Source organism: Dama dama, chromosome 5, assembly GCF_033118175.1.
Source record: "Dama dama isolate Ldn47 chromosome 5, ASM3311817v1, whole genome shotgun sequence".
Taxonomy (NCBI): Eukaryota; Metazoa; Chordata; class Mammalia; order Artiodactyla; family Cervidae; genus Dama; species Dama dama.
The window spans coordinates 91,976,047-92,000,327 of record NC_083685.1 but is presented as its reverse complement, the minus strand read 5'-3'; the positions used below and the strand labels follow the sequence as shown (position 1 = coordinate 92,000,327).

The following is a 24,281-nucleotide window of genomic DNA, read 5'->3' as shown; positions in this document are numbered from 1 at the left end:
TAAATCAGGGCTTCCCAGGTGGCACTAGTGGTAAGGAACCCGCCTGCCAATGCAGGAAACATAAGAGATAAGAGTTCCATCCCTGGGTTGGGAAGATCCCCTGAAGGAGAGCATGGCAACCCACTCCAGTATTCTTGCCTGGAGAATCCCATGGACAGAGGAGCCTGGGGGGCTACAGTCCAGGGGGGTCACAAGAGTAGGGACATGACTGAAGCAACTGAGCGTGTATGCACAGGGCTAAGGCAACACAGGCAGCCCCCAGCAGCTCTGTCCTCAAAGGGAAGGGGCCACCTTAGAGGTCAGAGTCCCAAGCGAGAGGATCCCTGGGGTATATCCGGGGAGTGTCATGCTGCAGCCAGACAGGCCAAGGGCTTCTGGGACTGCTGTGGGCTCAGGGCCTCCCTCTGGACTTGGAGCAGTTTGGTAAGAATTATGAAAAGTCCTCCTCTGAAACTGACCTCATCCTCCCTGCCCCACCAGGAATACTGTCTGGGCACAGAGCCTACTGGTTGAACGAGGCACAGCAATCCCCCAGCCTGTGCCCACTCTGAGGGGCCTCTTGGTGGATTCTCCATAGGTCCTCCCCACTTGCAGGCCCATTTCTAGGCTCAGCTTGCAAGGTGGGGCTCCACACCTCCGGAAGCTCCCCACCCAATGGCATGCAGCCTTGATCCAGACAGGGCTCTGTGACCAACCACCAGGACAACGGAGAAATAGCCGAAAACTCGAGTGAGCCCTGGGTTGCACAGGGGCATCAGAGGTGAAAGCACTTCCTGCACTAAGCCACTCACGGGACCTCATCATGTCACTTTCTAAGCCTATCAGCATCTTGGGAATTATCACCTAAGTCACATCAAGAGATAAGAAAGAAGATGTCTGGAACTCAGTACATGCTCAAAACGTGCCCGCATCACTAAAACTGGACTTAACCTCCCCAGCAGCTTCCCATTGCACTTAGATTAAAAGCCCAACTCCTCCAAGGCTGCTGCCCACTCTGTCCAAGGTCATTTCCTATGCTCCATGCAGCCTCTCTCTGCCTCCGAACACACCATGGTTGCCCCGGTTCAGGGTTTTCACCTCTGCCTGGAAGGTGCCCTTCCCAGATCTTTCAAGAATCTGTGTCATTTAAGCCTTAGTTCAAAATTATTTTTTCAAGTGAGGCCTCTCCCCTTCGCTTTGTTCTCTGATCTGCTATCCAATTTTATCTTCCTCACAGTACTTGTGCAGTATGAAATGATCTCATCTGTTGCCTGACTAATCCTATGGACAGAAACTTCCATGAGGGCAAGGCCTCTCTGCCCTGGGGTGCCTCTGCACTGCCCAGCACGTGAGGGTGCCCCATCGATACTCCGAGACCAAATGAATGAATGGGGTGTGTAGGCTGGAGAAAGCAATGTCCTTCAGCCAGGGGTCCTTCAGAACGGGGGTTGAGAAGCCCCACACTCTTGCTCACCTCTCTCCTCCTGTGGTGAGTGAATGGCTGGCCGTGGCCCAGGGTAGCCCTGCGACCTCTTCCACCCAGACTTTCCCAGCGTGTTGAGAGTTTAAGGCTTAGGCATAGGAATCTTGAGACGTGGCCAAAATCATCACATGAACTGGATCTAGGGGATCATCCTGTTCAGATCCTTCATTACACTGAGGCCAGAGAACCAGAGAGGTGAAGAGATTTGCCCAAGGTCACACAGCAAGTTAAGACAATAGACTCAGGATTAGAAAAACAAGGCCTTGTGACTCCTAGCGGCCCGATGCTTTTCCTTCTCTGGCCTCCTGGGTTGGAGGTGGGGGTGCTCCAAGGAGGGGGCCAGAGCACAGAGGGGACACTCAGGCATTCAAGGGGAAGAGGAGCTGTAGCTGAAGTGGGACCCTGGCTCTGGCCACCGTCCAGGAAAGAGAGGGTTTCCAGCTTCTAGCTCAGGCATGAGTTCCACGTTCTCTTAGCCAAAGCAGAATCAGGGAAACACTGTGGGGCTCCCTGGAGAAGGAAACGGCAACCCACTCCAGTGTTCTCACCTGGAAAATCCCAAGGACAGAGGAGCCTGGACACGACTGAGCACTGAGGGACTATGGGGCCCTCCTGGCCTCTCTGCAGCAGAACCCTCCTAGTGGGAAGTCCACGGTCACTTCCCACTTCTCTAGGCCCAACTTGGGGGGCCAGGGACAATGGGGCCTTAGTCTAAGGCTCATGAGGAACCAGACCGAACTCTGGCTTTTTCCTGGGGATTGGGGCAGGTGGGTTCCAGACACGGGGATGTGTGTTTCCTTGGGCGCTAGGAAGATGTCAGAACACAACTCCCAGTGCGATTTGATAGGGAAAAGGAAGCCCAAACAGCACCTGCTGACTAGCTCCCAATAATCTGGGCAGACAGCAAGGCCACTCAGCAGAGGACTGGGCCTGGCCAGACTTGTGTGCCCTGACCCGCATCTGGCAACTCCCCCAAATGGACACCTGCAGAAGTTTCTGGGCTCTTCCCAAAATATCTGCTCTCCTGGGACTTTACGACCTCTGGATAGTTCTGCGCCACTGGGCTCGGGCAGCACTGGCAGGCTCAGCTCCCTCTGGGCTGAGGCCATCCAAAAGCCGGGGCATCAAGCCCGGCATGGCTGCCTGGCCAAGCCACCTGTGGACGGGAGAGATGCTGGAGAGGGCCAGTGCCCCTTCTAACCTCCCCAGGAGCCAAGAGACAGTAGCTTGCCAAGTGCACTAAGAGCAGGGGCTCCTACTCTGGGATCTGTGACCTTCTCAGAAACAGCACACGATGGTAGGAGTCGCTCAGTCGTGTCCAACTCTGTGCGACCCCATGGACTATATAGCCCACCAGGCTCCTCTGTCCATGGGATTCTCCAGGCAAGAATACTGGAGTGGACTGCCATTTCCTTCTCCAGGGGTTCTTCCTGACCCAGGGATCAAACCCCGATCTCTTGCACTGCAGGCAGATTCTTCACCATCTGAGCCACCAGGGAAGCCCGAAACAGCGCAGAGTTTGTGCATATGTCTGGCTTTGGGCCTGGGCGGGGCTCCATAACTGTCATCAGATTCTCAGAGTGGAGGACTCCTGCTCTGTGGAATCAAAACAGGCCTCTCGGGAGCCAGCTTAGGGAAGAAGTGGGAGCAGTGGGGGTCCAGAGACCACCTGTGAAGCCCCAGGAGTAAGGTCCTCTCCCTTTGGGGAATGTGCATTAATACAATGGCTGGAGGAGCACAAGAAGATCTCACTACTCTGCCTTTCAAGCCCCCAAACCAGACAGGGTGGACACCATCCTGGGCCCACACAGAGGCCCGGACCGGGAGGAAATGGGCTGCCTGCGGTGGGTCTCCAGCCTGCAGCTGAGGGATGACTATAGGGGTGTGAATGGGGGTGTGAATGGTGAAGACAGGATGCAGGTCCCTTCCCTCCAGCAGATAAGATGTGTGGATAAGGTGTGTGGGGTGGGTGCCAGATGCGGGGAAGGGGACAGGGAGGCGGGCAGCTGGGGCAGGAGAGATATCTTGTTGCCTGAGGTTTTAGGATCTTTTTTGATGCCCACAGCTAGATGCTGAAGGAAATGATGATGGAGTAAAAGTAAATGAGCCTGAGACATCTCTCTACCCTAACACCCTTGTACTGTCCATGCCTGGAACAGCCAGTAAATGGCAGACCGAGCCTTGGGGACATGCACGTGGCTTGCACACCTGATGCTACCTTTAAGGAAACTGTCAGGTTAAATGACAGACTCTGGGAGGTGCCAGGAGCTGCCCAGTGGATGCATTTAAGATGATGAAGAAAGGGACCTTCTTGAACCCTAAGGTTCCCCAGACGAGCGGGCCAAAAAGCCCTCCCCCACCACCATCCTTTCTTGGGTAGCACCTCTGACCCTCCTGAGCAATAGAGGGGTGCCAACCCCATCTTAGAGCAGGTGGCCCTATCCTGGAGCTCGGCAGGAAACATCTTGGTTCACTTTGCTGGCCTCTGCCTTCCCGAGAGAAGCTCTTTGGAGTGGGTAATTCCTAGACCCTTGAAGCAGACGTAAGATCATCAGGAGCCATCCTCAGTTCTCCCTCACTCCCCTGGACCCTCCTAGTTCAGCCTAAGCCTCCACCTCCAGCTAGTGTCTGGCCTGGTGTGGGTCTAGACATCTTCACTTGGGCTGTAGGGCGACAGTAGGGGCATGGATTCCTGCCCACCCACACCCCCCCTCCTGAGACAAAAAGTACTGGCCTGGCCACTGCCCCTGTGGGGCTCTACTAGCCTCTCTGGCTCCCACAAGTGACCCCATTAAAACCTGTGGACACTTTGGGGACAGGATGGGATTCTTCTTTCAGTCCTTCTCCCTCCGAAGTGCAATCTAAGGATCTAGAAAGAAGCAGAATGGGAGGAAGACCAGGCACTGAGCCTGGTCTCCCTGAGTGTGATTTAAAGCCAAGGGGGAAAAAAAAGGAAAGTAGAAATGTGAAGTTAAACGCGGAGAGCACTGGCAGAATCCACAAACTCAAATGCCACGTGTCTCCTCTGCTAAATGCTTGCACAACAAGCCGACTGCCAAGTCAGAGGCTAGTGTGAGGCTTCAGCCCCAGGACTCCCCTTGGGAACAAGTACAACCCCAACCACAGCCCCCACCCAGGACCCAAAGGAGAGTCTGCAAGTGGTCCCTGCCTCCCCTCTTCCAGCAACTGCAGACTCCTGGGGCCAGAGGCTCTATAGGTTGATAACACTGGGCTTTTTCCATTCAAACAGATTCTTCAGCCCCAGCGCTGGGTCCCCAGATGAATTACTTGCACCCCCCTCCAGCCTTCCTGAATCTTTTAGTTAAGAGGAAGCAGGGGGGCCACAGGTGTCTCTGGCATCCACCGCATCACATCCTTGTGGCAAAAAGCTGGATGAGCAGTTAATGATGAGCCAGGCTGGGCAGTACCTGGCTCCCTTCCCCCACCCACCTAAGCTGCTGTCTGAGTCCAGCCCCCTCATCTGGCAGTGAGCCTACTGCACTAAAAAAAAAAAAAAAAAAATAGGTTAATGCAGCTGGGAAAAGAAAGGAGGTGGGCAGCAGGTCTGGTTCCACAAGCCTGCCTGCTCATCCACCAACCACCACCACCACAGCAGGGTGAATGGATGCCCCTCTGTCACCCACGGTACAGGCCCTTGTGTCTGTGATATTGACATACTTTGTCACACAGCAGGGGCTAGGGGACTGAGTCACCCACCCCACGGAGCCTCCCAGAGCCATAGTCACCCTGCAGTTGCGTGGACACCGATCAGCTTGGCAGCCCAGCGTTTGGCTAGCCCGCTACCCTTTGCCCGCAGAGCTATCAGATACCACCAGAGGCGAAGCTGACTGAAGACTCCCTCAAATGACTTCTTCGTTTTGTTAGTCACTAACGCACAAGGGAAGAACTGAAAGTCTAGAGTTTCTGGGTTGACAAACTGCCCCCTACCTGCTAGCCCTCTCCCCCTGCCCCCCTACAAAGGGCAGGTAAACCAGAAAGACTCCGGCTGGCACTGGGCCAGGAACCTGCTGGATCCCTTTCTTGCCAACCTCTAGGTCTGGAAATGGACAACGAGCTTTGGGCTGGTGTCAGCAGGGGGTGAGAAAGGGGTCCAGGCAGGGGATGGCTCCGAGCTGCCGGGCACAGACAGCTGTCTCAGCACAGAGGGGCTCTGGGAGCCGCTGAGGCCAGCAGGGCTCTGAAAGTCTAGTCCCTGGAGAGGCTGAAGGTGACACAGGGGCCAGCTCAAGTTGCTACCCTGCCCAGCACTTTCCAGGACTGATGTCACCTCTGGGAGGTCACGTATACCCCACTGGCAGGGGATGAAGCTAGACAAAGAGCCAAAAGGCCCCAAGATCACTTTTTCTTACAGGTGCCAGGAGCCTCTATGCTGCCTGGCAGTGAGGATCTGTGCAGAGGGTCTCCCTTGGAGCCACAGGAGGATGTACAAATCCCCACCAAGTCACAACGACCAGCCCAAGCCTCCCTTATCACTACCTCGAAGGACAGGCACCCTGCGACACTTGCTGAGGCGCCTGATTTGGTCTACAGTTATCAAGCGCTTCACTGTGTGCTTGGCGCTGGTGTGGCTCTTGCTCAGATGCCCCATGCCAGGGCCCAAAGCCAGCCCCGCGGCAGCCTGCCCAGCTGCAGGACAGTCAGCTTCTATCTCAGATTTTCATCCCCACCCAAGGTCTGGGGCGACAGGCAGGACGGGCAGTCTGCCCTGGCACGGCTTGGTCTGAGCTGCCCGCTGGGTCAGGAAACCCCTGGCACACTGATTGAGTTGCCTGGTGCCTGGCTGGCACTGGGCCAGTGGGCCTCTGGGTGGTCCCTGAAGAGGCAGCCTAGAGCCCCCAGAGCCAGCAGCACCACGACCTCGGCACAACCTCACACAAAGAAACCTCACCCTGGCCGGAGGCACTGAGGTGTTTCTGAGGTCGCATCTCAGCAACCGTGCGGCCAACCGCATTCTGGACACGGGGGATTGGGTCTGGGCTGGGCGCAGGAGGAGAAACTGAGGCTCAGGGACCCCTCGCTTCTGTCAGTTCGTGTTTCCGAGCCCAGAGAGACTCAGAAAGGAGCCAGGCAGTCCTCTCCCACAGGAGACCCGCGCCCCCCTTTTCCTAAGACAGGGACAGATACAGAGAAAGTAGGGGTGGGGGTAGCAACAGTATTACTCATATTGAGGTCATTTAGAGCCAACCCACAGCTCACCCCAGCCTCTGTCCTAGGACCCCCACGGGCAGGCAGGAGGAGCAATGAGCTCCCCAAAGGGGATGCTGAGGGGCCCAGCACCCTCCACAGACCTCAGTCCCTCTCTGTCCACCCGCTCCGGCCCCCTCGCGCACCTTCTGGCGGAGGAGCTTGCTGCGCACACGGCCCCAGAGCCGCGCGCCGGTGTTGGGGGGCCGCTTGCTCCCCGGCTCCTCCAGCGGATCCAGGCAGCAGCGCTCCAGGGGCTCGCACACCGCCTTCAGGCTGCAGTCGGGCTGGGGCAGGACGTCGGTCATGCCGGTGGCGGCAGCAGAGCCGGGCCCAACGACGGGCGACCCAGCCTGCGGGGCCAGCTCCGCTCCGGGGACTGGGAGGCGTGGGCGGCCAGGGGGGCTCCGGAGCCGCTGGTGGGCGGGCAGGCGGCGCAGTTACTCGAGCCGGGCAGGGAAGCGCATGGTGCGGGGCTCCTCTTTCCGCTCCCTTTGCGTCCTCCCTCCCAGCAGACGCTCGGTTGGATTGCCGTCCGGCCAGGCGAGCGGGCTGCCAGCGCCCGAGCTCTCCGCACAGGCAGCGCCCGAGGCCGCCGGGGAGCCCCCGCCCCCACCGGAGGAAGTGACTCAAAGGAGGCGCGGGAGGCTGCCCCCTCCAAAACACCCAACCTCCCGCTTTTAACTCTTGGCAGGCCGGGCCTCCTCCTCACCCACCCCGAGGCCCTCCCTTCAGCCCCTACTAAATAAAGTTTGACAAGCGGCGAAAGCAGCCAGTCCCTTCTCCTCTAGAGCCCGGGTTAACCCCTTCCCCACCAGACGGCGGCGCCCTGCGGCTGAGCTGTTTGAGGAGGCGGCTAGGGGAAGCCAGAGGGGGTCTGCAGCGCCAGAAGCCATCAAAAGCTGCCCTTGTCCCGGGGCAAAGAACCGGGACTGCCCTGGAGCTCTGCTTTCCCTCCCCCAACTCAGGTCCCAGACGCCTCCAGCGATGCCAACTCAGGGATGGGGCCAGACCCGCATGGAAGGCACTCATAAACCTCCTCCTGTGTAAAGAATAAAGACGACCCCCTAGCTGGGCAGCTAACTGGGCTTTCACAGCCCCAGGAGGAATTGGCTACTATAAGTCTTCTCTGGGGACCTGAGCGAAAAATCCAAGGATGACACTGGTCACGGATGTCCAGCAAGAGATGCTTCTTTCACAGTGGTTTTTAACCATGGCCAGTGCCCTTCACCAGAAAAGCCACAAAAGGGGCTGTGCTGCCAGGGGTGGAGAAAGTCCATCGACAAAGGGGCAGTGAGCCACTGTGTGCTGGATGCCTTGGGACAGCAAAGGAAGAACTTGCTCTCCTCCACCCTCAAGTTGATCAGTGTTCATTAGGAAAAATTCTGAACTCCAGATGATTAGGGTCCATACAACCCAGAGGCATCGGGGCGTCACACCCTCCAGAGCTTGACTCGGCAAGAGGAAGGACACCAGCAGTGCCAACCATAAGCCGAGTCCCGTGCAAAGGGCGTTCAAATATCCGCTTAGGTGGAAGCCTCATGACTTCTGTGACGTCGGTGTTTAGAGTTGTGAGAAATGGGGCTCAGGGAGGTGAAATTCTTGCTTGAGGTCATAGAAACTTCAGCTGGTGAGTGACAGGTCTCCTCCAAAGACCCTGGGGCTCACCACCACAGAAGGGTGGCTGGTTCTCGGGATTCGGGGGAGGGAGGAAAAGACCTGGGTCAGGCCCCCAGGGCAGGTAGGCAGGGGAAAAAGCAGGGGCTTCATCGAAGAGGTAACTAAGACCCGGTCATGACAAGGTGACCCTTGTTTACTAGGCGACAGGCACTGCGCTAACCTTCCACGTGCTCTTCACACGCTAACCCTTCACAACTCCCCTGACTTTAGGAAGTATGTCCTGGCACCCTCATTTTCAATTTGAGGAAGCTAAGGGTACAGAGGAGCTAAGCCACTTGCCAGACCAGGCTGGGCCATGAACAGAGGTCTGGCTAGGCCCGTGCCATCGGGATGATGTGCCAGTGTGCTGGGGTCTGGCCCTGCACCTCCTTGTGGCTGCTGGTGGAGGCAGGCCCCTGGGACTCTGGTGGTCCCTGCAGGGCAGCTGGATCAGCCACCAGGGCTCCACTATTCACACCCCGCTCTGAGTGGCAGACAGGGCTGAGCTGCCAAGGCAGCACGGACCCTCTTCCCCTACTTGAGCCCAAGTTGCCCAAGCCGGTGCAGCTCAATGGGGCCACAGTATTCCCAGTAACCCCTGAGGGGGAGGGCAAGAGGCCCACTGAGGCAGGAATGTGCCTATGTCCCCTGGGGCCTGACCTACTCTTGACCTGCTCCCCCAGGGAACCTGGGTGCTACCTCGGAAGAGTCTTCCTCCAGCCCCAAGAGGGGCTGGCAGCTTCCCCCGCTCCCCCACCAGCTACACAAAACCTACCTCCTCCAAGGCTTCACTCATTCCTGGGGTCTTCACCTCTCCATCCCAGTCATTTCATTCAAGAGGCACTGACTTAGAGCCTGGCTATGTGCCAGACTCTAGAAACCACAAAGATGAACCAAAAGTCTGTGCTTGGGACTTCCTTGGCAATGCAGGGTACTTGGGTTCTATCCCTGGTCTGGGAAGATCCCACATGCGGCAGAGCAGCAGAGCCCTGGTGTGCTGCAACTATTGAAGCCCGAGCACCTAGAGCCCATGCTCTATAAGAGGGTCCACCTCTGAGAAGCCTGGTCACTGCAACGAAGAGTAGCCCCTGACTGCCACAACTAGAGCAAGCCCAAGTGCAGCAATATAGAACCAGCATAGCCCCCCCAAAAAAAGGCCTGTGCTTGATAAAGCTGACAGCCCAAGAGAGGAGAGGAGATGAAGGCTTAAACACCTCCTAATGGGAGATAGAGCCATTCATGCATTTAGCATTTATCAGCTGTGCACCTACCACGTGTCATACCCAGATGGACAAAGCACTGTCTTTCTGCCCTCAAGAAACCCCGTCTTGGGCCACAAGGAAAGCACAGATCAAGTGCCATGGAAGTTGAGAGAAAGGAGAGAAAAATTCTAGCCAGAGGACATTAGGGAAGGCTTCCCGGAGGAGGAGAGGTTGGCATGGGCCAGAAAAGAAAAAGGTCACCCTCCCTGGCTCTGTTCTGCACCCCTCAGCTGGTTGTGTAACTGGCTGGTAAGGTGCCATTATAATTGCTGACCACGCTCACCTGCTGCAGACACGTGGTCCGTCCTGGGCAATGCCAGCTGTTAACTTCAGAACTGGCCCCTCGCTGGCTCTCTAAGGTTCTCTGCCCTCTATCTGGGTCACATGCCACAGGGTGTAGCTAGGGGGATGCTGTGCAAGGTGCATCCCCCAGCAGGTGTGTGGGAGAAGGGGGATGGTGCAGATCCTGTCCCCAAAGCCTTATACTTGTCTGTCTTAGGAACCCCAGGCTCAACACTTGTCTGGGTAAAGCGAGCTCTGATTGGATGAAAGATGGCCAACTGGTCTCCATGGTGACATAAGCGCCTTAGCAGATGGGTAGCTGTTGGGAGGCTCTTCCCTTGAGATGCTCATCTTTCCTTCCTCCCCGTGGGCTGGGGTTCTCCTCCAGGGACAGCACAGATTTGCCTTCTCTTCCCCAAGCTTGACTCACTCCTTCCTGGAAGCAATGGTCAAGGAGCAGGCTGTGGGGTGGGGGTTGGGGGGGGCTGTGCAAGATAAATGTTCCTGAGAAGTTCCTCAAAAGTGGTCATCTGCGTTCTGGTCCCTCCAGCTCACCACAGACCCTTCTTCAGCTTCGCTGGGTAGGCTGGGCTCAGGGTGTCCCGGCCACCCAGGAAGTGACGGCACCCCTCCCCCCGTCCATCCCGCCACACCTGGCAGAAACGGCCTCTGAGGACGAGCAAGGGCCCCCTGTCTGGATAAACAAAGCCTGGGTGGGAAGGCCCACACAAACAGATGTCGTTGCCTTTGGAATTAAAAACATTCCTAATAGACCGTCCCATCCTTCTTCACCCCCCTCCCCAGGCTCTCCGCCGGAGCAATGAGAGGGGCCATCCCCAGGGAGGTGCGGGCAGGACCCTGGGTTACCCCAAGGGAGGGGGAGACACCTGGGGTGGCGGGGACAGGCCACCCAGCACAGCAGTGACGGAGGCAAAAATCAGGCTGAAGTGATCAGCAGAGGCATCGCTGAGGGAAAAAAGGTCAACGGGGAAGAGCAGCAGCCTGAGCCGCGTGGGCAGGTGAGGCAGGGACCGCCACCAGCGCTGCCTTGGTGACAGCCGGGGGTGGGGACGGCTCCAGGCACGTCCTCCAGCCTGTGAACACGAGGAGGAAGATTCTTTCTCAGAACCTTGCGGAGCTGCTGCAGCTTCTCCGGAGTGACCTCCTTTTCCCCACTGGAATGGCTTTCATCTTCCCCTTGGTGCATGCTGGAACCCTGATTCCCTGTCCCTGTCCTCCAGCCGAACGACTCAAGGGCAGGAAAGGGGGTTCCTGAGTGGTCAGCTAGTCCAAGTCCACAGGCACCCCAGCAAGGACAGCCTGGGAGTGGGGGCAGGGGAGGGCCCCCAGGGGCCACCTGGAGAGGCTCCAGGCGCCGGAGCCCGAGAGGAGCCCGGGACGGCGCTGAGGTTGGGGACCAGGAGGGAAGTCCAGCCCGAGAGAGAACCAGCAGGGCACGCAGCACCCAGGAGCCCATGCACAGGGCGTGTGAGTTGGCGGGGAGGAGAACTAGGAGAAAGGGAGGCAGAAAGTCCCCTTAAGATGAATGGCAAAAAAAAGAAAAAAAAGATGAATAGCTCGGGGGTCCCTGCATTCCTGTGTCCTCACCCTGTTCTGTACCCATCCTGACCCAAACTGTGGACCGGAAGGGCAGAGATCACCAGAGAAGGAGAAAGTGAGACGCATTTACGTTTTTTCATCCTTTCAGAGCATCAGCTATGTTCCAGGCCTGCGTTAGGACTGGAGATGGGGACACTTTGCTCAAGGTATCCAAGTAGCCAGTGGCAAAGCTGAGCCTAAAAGCTACATCTTCACTCATTTACCCAGTCACTCTCCCTGAATAGACACCCACCACATGCCAGGTGGGGAGGACCCAGGACGCAGCTCACTTGGAGCTGTGACACTCCAAACCAAGCCCTGGCTGCCCCACCACTGACCCGCCCTCCAAGGAGATAAGTGTCAGCAACGGAGGACTCTCCCAGGCATCCAGGCCAGGACTTCTGAGCCTGAGTCCTGCCTGCTAACAGTGTGAGCTCTGGAGCTTCAATTCTGCAGATAACTGGCTACTGGCGGCTTTAGATGGCCACCCAGGGCAGGGGTGGGGAGTGGCTTCTGACCCCAGGTGTTGGGACAGGGGGCCGCCAGGATTTGAAGGCAATTGCTCCACAGCCTAACCTCAAGGTGTACTTCCTGTCTCCCAAGGCCCAGCCGAGTCACAAGCCAGTGCAAATCATGCGCAGTTCCCCGTGCACTCTGCCCAGCCACCCCAGGCTGCTGTGTCTTGGGGCTCCAGGAGACGATGAGAGAGCCACAGAGTTTGTCCATTGCCAGACTGTCCTGATGGCGCGTCCCTGGCAACCCTGAGTGATTCTCACGGTACATTTGGTCACGGAAAAGGATGGAAAATCCACTTGAGCCTTTGGGAACATCCTGCTTACCTCAAACAAAACCCACCCAGGACAGAGTGGGCAGAGCACGCCCACCACACGTCCGATCCATTCCTTACCACACAAGTCATGATGTAACTCATGGCCAGACTGACACCCAGACCCCCTTGGCCACCTGCCTGCTCCTGCTCCCAGGAAGGAAGCACCTGACCGGGCTCCCACATAGCAGCGGGTGGGCAGAGCACTCCATGGGGCCTCCCAGGCCGGACACTGAAAACGTAACAGCCTCAGGCGGGAGGGTTTGAGAGGAGCTCAGGGTCCCCTGAGCCTCCATGCTTTTTTCTCTTTCCCTAATATTAAGCAACTTTCTTCCCACCCAACTCTGAGCTCCAAACAGAAGGCAGTTCCTGGGAGCCAGGCAACCAGGGCGTGAATCCTGCCCAGTCACTGTGGTAGCCACTCCCTCTCTCTGGACGCAGTTTTCACACCTGTCAAACAGGAGCCTGTACCGGACAAGTGGTCAGTAGTGACTTCTTTTTTTTTAAAGCAGAGGACACACCCTGCTTTCTTTCCAAATGAAATCTTATGCCAGTCTCCCTGCCTCCATCAATTAAGGGCAGAAGCAGGGAGCCCCTGGCTGAAATGGGAATACAAGACTTACCACTCACACTGCCTTTGTCCACCACTCCCTGCCTTGGGGGCACTTCAGGTCACCCCAGCAGCCCTCAAGCCTGCAGACTTTGAAGCCTCTGGTCCTTCTTTAAGTGAATGGACAGTTCCCATGAGAAATGCTATTCCTCTGCCATGGTCACTGCCCCTCACTCCCCTCCAGGGTGGGTAGATCTGGAAGCCGGGAGATTAGGGCCTTTTTAAGGAAACTTCTGGGTCAGAGCGCTGGATCTGAAACTCATGTCTTAGCTCTACTTTTCCCTCTGGTTTGAGAAAGCTCTGGGTCTCTGCTTTGCTGGTGTGGGTTCCCTTTGGTGGCCTTACAATAGGGTTAACACTTATCTCATGGAGCCAGTCTAGCTGGTGTTTTCTGGGTCACCTCCGCCCAGAAGCCAGTGCAGCTCAGCTCTTGCCTCCAAGGGTGTGAGAGGCTACACCCAGCTTCCCCTGTGTCAGTCCACAGGGAGTGGGCCATGCCTGGGGGTCAGACCAGGCCAGACCACAGAGAGCTACCACTGCCCACACGACTCCTGCTGCCACGGCCAGGCTGGGCTGAGTGAGGGGTGGGCTCTGCAATACCTGCAGTGAGGGAGGTCGGCAGAGACCAACTAAGGTGCCCCCGATTCGCATTCATGTCCAGCTTCAGCCCTCACTCAGGGAGTCCTTGGCAATTCCCCCACTAAATCCTTTTCTCAAAGGTTTTGAATCAAATCAAAAGCGGGACCATCCTAGGAGGATGGAGTCGCAGCTTCCGCCTGCAGGGAGGTTAGTGGTTACTGGGAGCATGCAGTAAGCCAGGCGCTGTCACCGCCAAGGACTCACCGAGGCCTCACACAGGTCCAAGATGAACCACTCGGAGAGGTCACTTTGCTATTAGGTGGTGGAGGGGAATAAACCCTGAGTCTTTCACCTCTGAGTCTAGGGGACAACACCCTCCTTTGGTTTGTTAAGAGGCAGGATTGTTTGTTCTCAGGGCCTGCCGGAATCAGTTCCCAAGTCCTCTCTGCATCAGTTTCTCTGCTGCCTCTCACCCCTGCCAAGCAGGCGGGGGATTGGGCACCACGTCCGCCTGCCAAGGGGGCATTCCCACGCGGGGCAGGAGGGAGAGAGGAGACCCGAGCCTCCATCTGCTTCCTGCCCAATGCTTCCTGTCTCCAGAACCCACTTGGCAGAGCCCAGGCTCCCCAGATCAGGAACACCAGGGAGACGAAGGTGGCTGAGCAGGGGCCGGAAGAGAGGTCGTCCACAAGTTTGGGAAGGCCTGTGGACAGCAGGGCAGGCCCTCTCGTGGGATCCTGGCCCTGGCTCTCCCCTGTCCCACTGCCCACTCCAAGCATAACCGAGCCGTCCAGACCTGCCGTGAAGATGCCAGGTGAGGCACTAAACAGAGAATGGGTCCGAAACAGCTCTAATCACCTAGGCCCTGGGAGGAGGAAGGGAGGGTGTTGGAAGCAGGAAGAGGAACAGTCCTGGTGCCCCCATCCCTCCCCATGTGCCAAGGAGGGGCCCCCCGGGGACCTGCTGAGAGCAGCTGGCAGCAGGGATCTAAAACACGGACTCTAGATGCAGACGGTTCCCAGGACACGCACACCCAGCCCAGGCTGGGGGCAGGGAGGGGTCCACCTTCCAGTGGAGAGCCCCGAAAACCACACCCAGCAAGGCCACTGTAGTGAACAGGGCTGGGAGCTACCGAGGGCTGCGAGGTGCCAGGCTGGGCATTCGGGGCCGGGATGAAAGCTCTGACTGCCCCTGCAGGCAAGGTTTTCTCACAGCTGCCCCCCATCCTAGTCAAGACCAGCCACTCTCAGGGGACAGGGCCCAGCTGTGGTCAGTGTGGCCTGAAGGATGCCTGGGAGAAGGTGTCAAGGACCCAGGGTAACGCCCCTCTGGTCATTCCACCCAGGGAGGGACCCAGGCATCTCGTGGTACCAGCTCTGAGGAACCAGAGCAGAAGGCGCTCCAGGTCAACCCAGCTAGCACCCCAGAGCTCAGCTCCCCGGGCAATAGAGTCGGCACGCCAGACCCTCGGGCACAGTCAAATGGGGACAACAGACCCCTGAGGGACCAGAGGGAAGGAACCGGGCTGGAGCAGCCCTGGACTGCTGCCCCAGCAGGCTCCTGACCCATGCTCATTCCCAATTCCCGCATGCCCTGCAGAGTAATTGAAACCAGAAGCAGCTCCCTCCAACAATGACCCCTTATCCCCAGCTCATCACTTGCTCTGGGCCTGACCACACCAAGCCGAGATGAGCACAGCTCCAAGGGGACAAGCCTGGAACTAATTAGCCTGGGGTCGGGGCACAGGAGGGAAACTTCAGGCTGGCAGGCAGTGAGGACCCCCACCTTGACCTCCCGCCCCCTGAGAGGTTGGTTCATCAAAGCCCGTCTGGATCCACCAGCCTAAGAAAACAGACGTGGCCTCGGCCAGCCCAAGGCCCAAACACAGGGGCCACCCGCAGGTGACAGACTTTGGAAGCAGGAATGCTTGACAAGCTTCACGCAGAATCCCCACAGGAAGGTGGAGGACAGTGGCCCTGGTCCTGCTTGGCTCAGGCAAAACGCTGACGTCACTAGACAGACTCTGTGCCAGGCCCTGCACCAAGGGCCTCACGCACTTTCCCATTCAGTTCTCTTGACAGCCCATTTTACAGGTGAGGAAACTGAGGCTCAACGAGGTCAAGTAACCTGTTCTCCCAACTAATGAATGGAGAAAGCTAGACTGAAGCCCAGATCCATCTGGCCTTAAAGCCTCTTCAACACTGACTGAATGATCCCAGTTCTCTTCCACTCTCTTCACTCCATGGGGAGATCCTGTTCATTCTTTGCATCCATTGCACAGTGCCTGCCACTTAGAGGGAGCTCAACAAATAGAAATGCGGGAATCAACTAGTGAAAGCGTGGATGTGCACTGACCAGCTCTTTCAGGGACATTCCATCCTTTGAGCCTCATGTCAAGCCTGTAGAGGCAGAGTGGGGGTAACTGTCCCCACTTAACAGACGAAGAAACTGCAGCCCCCAGAGGTCAAGGGACCTGGATGCTTTTTCCGACTCTCAGTCCAGGGTTCCTCCTACACTGTCAAGAGTAAACTGTTCTCCACACTCAATCTGTCTAAACCACAGACCAAAGGGAGGGCAACCAAGGAAGGAAGGGAGACCCGAGGAGACAGGGATGCCTGACCAGGGTGGGGGTGGGGTGGGGGGAGAGAAAGCCGATGGGGCAGCTCTTTTCTTTAACTAGAAGAGGCTAATGGTGAGTGATACAAGCTTTTATATATAGAATGGATAAACAACAAGGTCCTACTGTATGTATGGCACAAAGAACCATGTTCAACATCCTATGATAAACCATCATGGAACTATGCCATACAGCAGAAATTAACACAACATTGTAAATCAACTATACTGCAACTTAAAAAATGATTTTTTTTTTTTTAAAAAAGAAGCTAATGGTGACCAGCTGTGTCCTGGGGGTGTGGAGGCCTGCTCTCCTAATACATCCGCAGAGAGATGAGCAACTATGGGTGGGGGAGGGACATGGTAACCCTGGGCCTGGAGGGCAGGAGCTGAGCAACTCCATCCTCAGAAACTATGCTCTTTCCTCACTTAAATGTAAGAAAGTTGGGGACTTCCCTGATGGTCCAGTGGTTAAGAATCTGCCCTGCCATGCGGGGGATGCAGGTTTGATCCCTGGTTGGGGAACGAAAATCCCACATGCCACGGGGCTTGTGCCACAACTATGGAGGCTGAGAGCTGCAACGAAAGCTCCCATATGATGCAGTGAAGATCTTACCTGCCACAACTAAGACCCAATACGGCCAAATTAATTAATTTTTTAAAAAGTCAAGTCTAAGGTGGAAACAACCCAAATGTCCATTGATGGATGAATGGATAAACAAAATGCAGTTTGCACGTATAATGTTATTCAGCCTTAAAAAAGAAGGAAAGTCTGTTGTTCTATCATACAATGTAGACCAACCTTAAAGACACTTTGCTGCAGGAAGTAAGCCAATCACACAAGGATAAGTGTTGCAGGATTCCATGTACATGAGAGACCTGGAATAGTCAAATTCATAGAAGACAGAATGCTGGTTGCCAGGGGCTGGGGAAAGAGGAATGCAAAGTTCCTGTGTAATGGGTAGGGAGCTTCTGTTTGGGAAGATGAAAAAGTTCTAGAAACGGATGGTGATGACAGTTGCACAACAATGTAAATGGACTTAACGTCTCTCAAGTGTACACCTAAAAATTATTAAAATGGAAGATTTCACAGTATATATATTTTTTATCACTGTTGAACCAAAAAGTAAGTGGGTCTAGGTATCGTCAGATGAGCCAATCTGGGCTCTGAGAATACTCTTGGTTCTGAAGGCAGGGGACTGGCCTTCATGACCTTCTCCCTGAGTGTCACTTCTAATAACTCTAACCCCTCACAAGCTTCCAAGCAGCCAGGTCAAGAATGTCAAAGAAATTACTCTCCTTTCCCGCTTCAAACACAGGCTTCAAGCTCCAGATGGGAGGAAGAGGAGAGGGAGGAGGCTCTCATCAGGCCTGAATGTTGCAATCAGGGCTGGGGTGGGGGTGGGGAGTGGGGGGGCAGTTAGGGGGAGGCGGGGAGTTATCACTCCAGGCATCAGGACAGCTGGGGCTTCCTTCTGGGCCTGGAGCCCTGCCCCCGGCTCACCCTGGGGTCTCGAGTTCTCCTGTGTCTGGGGAGGGCAGCCCCTAGCCGGCTCACAGAAGTGAAGCTGCCTCCCAGCAGGGAAAGCAGAACTGAAGGTTGGGTGCCCGTCCCCAGGCTTCTGGCTGAACTGGGAATGGGGGAGCAGAGCCATGAAGGGGAGCCTTGGTCTCAGACCCCTCTCCAGTCTGAAGTCAGTGGCAGGAACTGAGCTGTGAGATCCTTCGGGAGAACTCTCCCCTCTGGCCCGGCCGGTCAACAAGGGCTGGATCCTGGGAATAAGCTCATGGGCCAGCGAGCAGGTCCCAGTTGAGACAGCACATCTGGAGCCCGGAGCGGCAGGGCTGGAAATAGACGGGGATAAACACGCAGGAGTCTCCTGGGGCCGGGGAGCCAAGGCGGATGAAGGGGGGCCTCCCGGCTGAGGGGTTCCTGGGCTGGATGGGGATGGGGCAGCAAGGAAGAGGTCTGGGGAAGGAAGGGAGGGCTCAGAAATGCTCCAGGCTCGGGGGGATCTTCTACCAAAGTTGCAGCGTCAAAGGGCAGACCCCTGAGAGTTATGGGCTGACATCACAGTCTGCCGCTGCCCCATCCAGGAACATTTTCATTTCCCTCATTTGGCTAGCAGCTGACCAAGCAAGACCGAGCTGGGACCAGGATCCCAAATCTGGGGCCCCTGCTCAAGTACTAATGAGCTGTGTGACTGTGGCTATCACTCACCCTCTCTGGTCTCAATTTCCTGCTCCCCGCAAAACAGGATTGAAAAAACACCCTCCAGGATTCCTTCTGACACAAATTCTACGAATCCCTCCTCTTTTATTCATTCCTTCAACCTCCCTCTTACTGGCACTGCTCACCATAACTTCAGTGCAGGGCAGGCGGGCTCCTTAATTTCCTGGCACACTCCCTGTGCATTCCTGCCTCCCTGCTCTGGGCCACGTGGGCCCTTCCCCCAGAATCCCTACTCCTTTCTGCTGATCCAGAGCCTGCCCACCTTGCTAGAATAACAGAGCCTTAAAATGCCAATTAATGGGCTGGTCATTATGTAAAATGATTTTTATAAAGTACTTTTGACAATGTAACCCAAAAACAAGGCAATTATAAAGACTACCTTCAGTCCTGGAAAAAAAAGGAGGTTTATAATAATGTTATGTGAAAACAGAAAAAACAAGACAAAATATGCACTTATCATTAAAACCATATAAAAATCTGTATCCCAAGGAAGGGAAAAGGCAGAAAATAAAATGGCTGTTTCAGAGGAGTGGGAGTTAGGATGGTTTGTGATTGTGCTTGCTTCAAGGCTCATTATTATAATTGCAATTTTCTTTTTAATATAAACACAGCCGTGGGAATGAAAAAAACCCAGCTCTCAAAGCTCTCACACCTCTCTCACTCCACCTCCTCCTGGAAGCCTCCCTAACTCTTGCCCACCAGGATCTCTCCTTGTGTGAATTCCTGGGGCACAAGTTTGTGTATTATTACACAAGGAACAGTTGGGGAACAGAGAGCCCTGGAGAGGGCCAGGCAGGGGCCCTGGAGAGTTCCGACTCTCCTACTTAGCTGCCTGGCCTTTGGCAGGTTCCTTAACCTTTTTGTGCCTCAGCTTTCTCAACTTTAAAATTGTGAAGGGGACTTCCCTGGTGGTCCAGTGGATAGGACTCTGAGCTCCCAATGAGGACACAGGTTCAACCCCTGGTCGGGGAACTAGATCCCACAGGCTACAAGTAGACAAGCCCGCAGACTGCAACAGAGACCCGGTACAGCCAAAAAGGAAAGCAAAGAAAATGAAACTCTGATTAACTTTCCTACCCTGTAGGATACTGTGAAGGTCCCCTGGGGTAACCGCTGTATTAGCCCAGTGTGGGGGTCAGAGAAAGCTCTCTGATGGTGAGAGCTCTCTGATGGGAGGGCTCTTATTCCCAAGCCCCCCCCCCCCCCATTATCAACATCATCACCCTCCCCATCATCGTCATTGGCATCTTGCTTTGTGGCTGAGCGGCGTGGCATACAGTGATACGCTTGTCTTTCAAATCTGTCAGTAGATCCCTTGAGGCTGGGCCCCTACACCTCAGAGCAGCCAGTCAGTACCAGGCACGCAGCAGAAGCAGAGGAAGGCCCCTCCCCGGCTCTTTTCCATGAACACTCATTCTGCTTCCTTCCAGGTACACCAGGCAGAAATAAATGTCCCTTGCAGGGAGGTAAGAGGACTCCAGGTAAAGGAAGCCCTTTGTTCACCGTATGCCATAGAGCAGGCTTCCCAGGTGGTGCAGTGGTAAAGAACCCGCTTGCCAATGCAGGAGACACAAGAGACATGAGTCTGATCCTTGGGTCGGGACAATCCCCTGGAGAAGGGAATGGCTACCCACTCCAGTGTTCTTGCCTGGAAAATCCCATGGACAGAGGAGCCTGGCGGGCTACAGTCCATGGGGTCGCAGAGAGTCAGACACGACTCAATGACTGAGCACACACAACAGGCCACAGAGCAGGATGTGGGGAGGGGAAGTCAGCCCGGCTCCTTCTCCAGGCCACGAGCCACGCAGTGCCCTTCACCCAGGCTGGGGGACGCCGTGATGAAGGCCTGGCCCACAGGGACACAGCATAGAGGAGAGAGGAGGGCCTTTTCTGCACTGTCAGTGGAGACGCCAGGGCCGCACTGTCCTTGTCTATAAACGGGGCGGATGTGACTGTCCTTTTCCTGGAAGAGCTGTTGCAAGGACCACATGAGAACATTTGGGAACAAGCCTCAAGAGTGCAAATGGACACACAGGCTGGTGATTAGAGCTGCCGTTCGTCCATCACCACATGCCGCCCCTTCCTCACCCCCAGCCTGCCGCTCTGGAGTCCCTGCCCCCACCGCCGACCAGAGAGGGAGGCTCATTTGGGAGGAAGTGCCTGGGGTCTCCGGCTGTTCCCTGGACGGGCTGAGCGAGGAGGGCCTTAGAAGGAAGTGGGGGCCACAGGGGGTGGGCCTTCTCCGCCTGCCCTTCCTTCAGCCCACCTGAATGTCCCCGAGGCCTCGGCCCCTACTGTGAGGCCATCTTTAGTGCCATCCTCGGTGCCCGCTGAAGGGGCACGGAACCGGGTGCCAGAGGCCGGTGCCAACTCCCTTCCTTGGACACCCGGGGGGAAGGGAGGTGGGGGCGAGCTGTGGGAACAGACCATTCCATGGCTCCGTGGGGCCTGGCCACGTGGAAATGGCTCGGTGTAGCCTCTCCAACCCAGCCCGGGCATCCTCAGAAGGGTGAGTGGACTTCACACGGCACAGACCACCCCCGCCACCCACACCCCATCCACAGGAAGGAGGCGGGCAAGACGGCTCCATGGCTGAAGACCAAGGGCTGGGCCTCAGGGGGCTGAGGGCTGGGCGACTTCAAAGCCCTCCAGAGGATGCTGGCTCTGAACTGGCCGCTCACAGGCCCAGGTCAGCTGGCAGCAGGAAGGTTTGTGTTTCTTTTAATATCAACTCCCAGGCGTTTAACATTCCTCGAAGCTTAAACACAGAAACATTTTCCTTACCAGACTGCGCTCTCGGCTTTGCCAAACATAACCTGGCTTCTTCCCCTTCCCCCACAACCTCCATCTGCTCCTGTCTCCAAGATGTAATGATTTATGGTGTGTTTCCCCTGGGGCCCATGCAGCTGACAGCAGTGAGAAGGAGGGAAGCAACAGGACTGCGAGTCCAGGTGGGGACGATGCCATCGAGCCCTGGAATCCGGGTTTGTGGAGCCCTGGAGGTCGGCGTCCATGGTGCTCCCTGAGCTGGCTGCTCAGAACACCGCTTTAACCCTTCCATTCCGTAGCCACTAATGGCCCGGAGTGTGTGGGCACCTGTCATGCTTTTTGGCTGGGCACCTCCTGGGGCCAGATGGGCAGCCCAGGGACGTGGACATGGGGCTCCCAGTCCTTATTCTGCAGGAAGTCGCTTCCCAGGACTAAATCTAGAGCTCGCTCCCATCAGCTCCTGTTCCCTAAATAATGAAGGACTGGCTGCTGGTTGCCTGGCAGCACCATCTCCCTGGCGACGGTGCTGAGGAGTGAGGTGCAGGTCCCCAGCATTAAGAAGGGATATGTTCAGGAACATGGGGTGTCATGAGTCAGATGGCCGGGCCCCCACCGAATAGTGTCATCTTCCTCGTTCAAACACAGGCGCCTGAGACAGGGTAGGGGGAGCACACGAGTCCCCAAGAACACTGCCACTGAGGACACCCAGCCAAGAGTCAGACACCAAACTCTGCAGCCTCAACAGCGCACCAGAGAACAAACGCTTCCTAGGAAAAAGCATCATTCAGCTTCAGCTCCCCGCACCCAGGTGATTCCTGGCACAGCTGCTAAGAAGCCCAGAGCACCCAATGCCCAGAGCTCAATCCCAGGGCATGTCAGTTACTGATTCCCTTGAGTGCACGGTCAAAGGGTCCACACCCAAGCCAGGCCACTTGTGTGATAAACACAAGGCCACACGAGGTGCCAGATGGAATGTGGATGGCTCCGCACCAAATGTCACGCCTCCAAGCCTACATCCCCTTGACAGGTTAAGTGAACAGCAACCATCTTTAACACTGGCAGAATTTCCAAAAACAGGCTGCAAACAAAGCCCCTTTCCCTACGTACATTTATAACATAAAGAAACACAGCTGGGGCGGCGCATACATACCTTATCTGGACTCAGGACCTGCCCCTGCTTGGGCCGCAAGACCCACCCTAAGCCAATAAACTCCTGGCACAGGCGAGTCAAGCCCAGCAAACCTCGCAGTGAGGTCAGAGGCCAGCCCCTATCAGCCCAGCTACATCCTCAGCCCTTCCAGTAAAGAGGCACATGCTTGGGGTCTCACTCCTTCCATGGCAGACAGTGCTAATCCAACACAGTATTCACGATACAACCTCAGAATCCTTCTTAACACAGTATTTCTGGAAAAAAGCCATCAGAAGGCTATGGACGGGATGTGTAAACAAAGACACTGTCATCCTTCCAGGCTACCCTGCAGGAGTGTGGATGACCTAAGTGCACCAGATGTAGAAGCCCAAGGAACCAGACACACACGGGCCTCTGGGGCTAGAATAGGACACCATTTCCAGCAGGGGGAGAGGAACGACCTCGGGAACTTTGCTCAAGATAGCTGTGAACCCAAGTCACAAAGGCCAATCCCCTTGACCGAGAAGGTAGAGGAGAAGGACACCTTCCCGACTGGCACCACCTCCCAGGCACGCTCGCTTTGGTGCCCTGGCTGCGCCTGCCTCTCACCTGGATCTGCCCTTTGCCCATGATCTTATCCACGATCTCATTGTTGTCCTTGTTGACCTTGGTCTTGTCATAGCACTTCTCGTAGCACAGGATCCTCAGGGACTGAGAGCCCTCCAGCTCAATCTCGAACTCCTGGGGAAAGACGAGACAGGATGCTGAATGCCAGCAGCTGACCTGGGTTCCCGGCAGGAGTGGGCCCCATCTTTACAAGGGTGAGAGGGGTGAGAGGGGTGAGGCGGGCCCATGAGGACCACGTCATGAGGTCTGGAGCAGCTTCCTCATTCTCTGGAGCTCCGGAGGCCTGGGAATCACTGAGGAAGGGAAGTATAGAACCTGAACTGTACGCACCTTATCTTATCTGATCTCAGAAGCTAAGCAGGGTCGGGCCTGATTAGTACTTGGATGGGAGACCCCAAACTATAACACTGTGTCTAGACACAAACCCACGATCAGAAGCCAGATGAGCAGGGAGGGGAGGGCAGAGGGGTCAGAGGGACGGGGCTGGCCCATCAGCAGGCTTGGCCATCCCCAGACAATAGGACGAGAGCACTGGGAGCAGGGTGGGCATGGTGGGGGATGAGCCCAGGGTCCCTGCGGGGACCACTCACCTCATCCCACTTGGGCTCCGTTGTGTCCCGGAACACCCTGGTTTTGGCTTTGCTGACAAAGTAGCCAAAGGAATCCACCTCCAGGGTACAGTACAGGTCTGCGGGGACAGGCAGAGACACCGAGTGAGGCCCGGGGCTCGGGAACCCAGGAGGGACGGGGGATCACGCATCAGTCTCCCCAGAGTGCCCATGCGTGCTCTGCAAATCCACACACGCCCGCCCAGACTCAGGCCCCACAGCCTGCCCCTCCAGGGGCGCTGCCTAGGCTGTTTCCCAGGGTAATGGTATGTGCTGGGGGGTGACTTTGGGGAACCACAGCCAATCCTCTACAATGTGAATCAGGGGCAGGGGGTGGAGGTCAGAGGGTGGATGTACATGCCCCTCCCAGGACCCAGGAGCTACCCAGCTGGGCTGTTCTCCATCAGGACTCTCCTGCAGAGCTAAGACTGGGGAGAGCTGTCCCTCACTGTGTGTGATGGAGACTGGATGTAACCGGGTATCTGAGCACAGCAGGTATCTGAGCAGGGCGCCGGTGAACAGGCGAATGAAGCCAAAGGCCTATCGGGCCCCCATCAGAGCAGAGAGCACGTCTGGGCAGCCGAGAGATGGATAGGCATGAAGTGTCCCTGCACTGGTTCCCCTGTGAGGGAATCCCCCATCAGGGACTAGTTCTGGGATAAAAGGGAGGGCTTTGGAGTCGGCCTGTCTGGGTCAAATCCTAGCTCTGCGCAAACCACCCCGCCCTGTGCCTGACTGCTCTCCTCTGGAGATTGGGCAAGACAATGGTGCCTGCAGGCCAGGCCGGACTGTGTGGACGTGATGAGTTTACTAGG

At 56.3% G+C, this 24,281-nt stretch overlaps 1 protein-coding gene across 4 annotated transcripts in view; it reads right to left on the bottom strand.

Moving 5' to 3' along the window:
* ABR (ABR activator of RhoGEF and GTPase) overlaps positions 1-24,281 on the bottom strand; it is a 192,998-nt gene that overhangs the window by 18,280 nt on the left and 150,437 nt on the right. For 3 of the 4 annotated variants that reach the window (XM_061143007.1, XM_061143008.1, XM_061143010.1), the window contains 2 exons: positions 23,449-23,546; positions 22,841-22,972 (listed from right to left, as the gene is read on the bottom strand). In XM_061143007.1, coding sequence (XP_060998990.1) covers positions 22,841-22,972; positions 23,449-23,546 — 230 coding nt within the window. Of the gene's footprint in view, positions 1-6,813; positions 7,037-22,840; positions 22,973-23,448; positions 23,547-24,281 lie in introns of those variants that run through there. The other variant, XM_061143011.1, reaches the window with a different exon arrangement.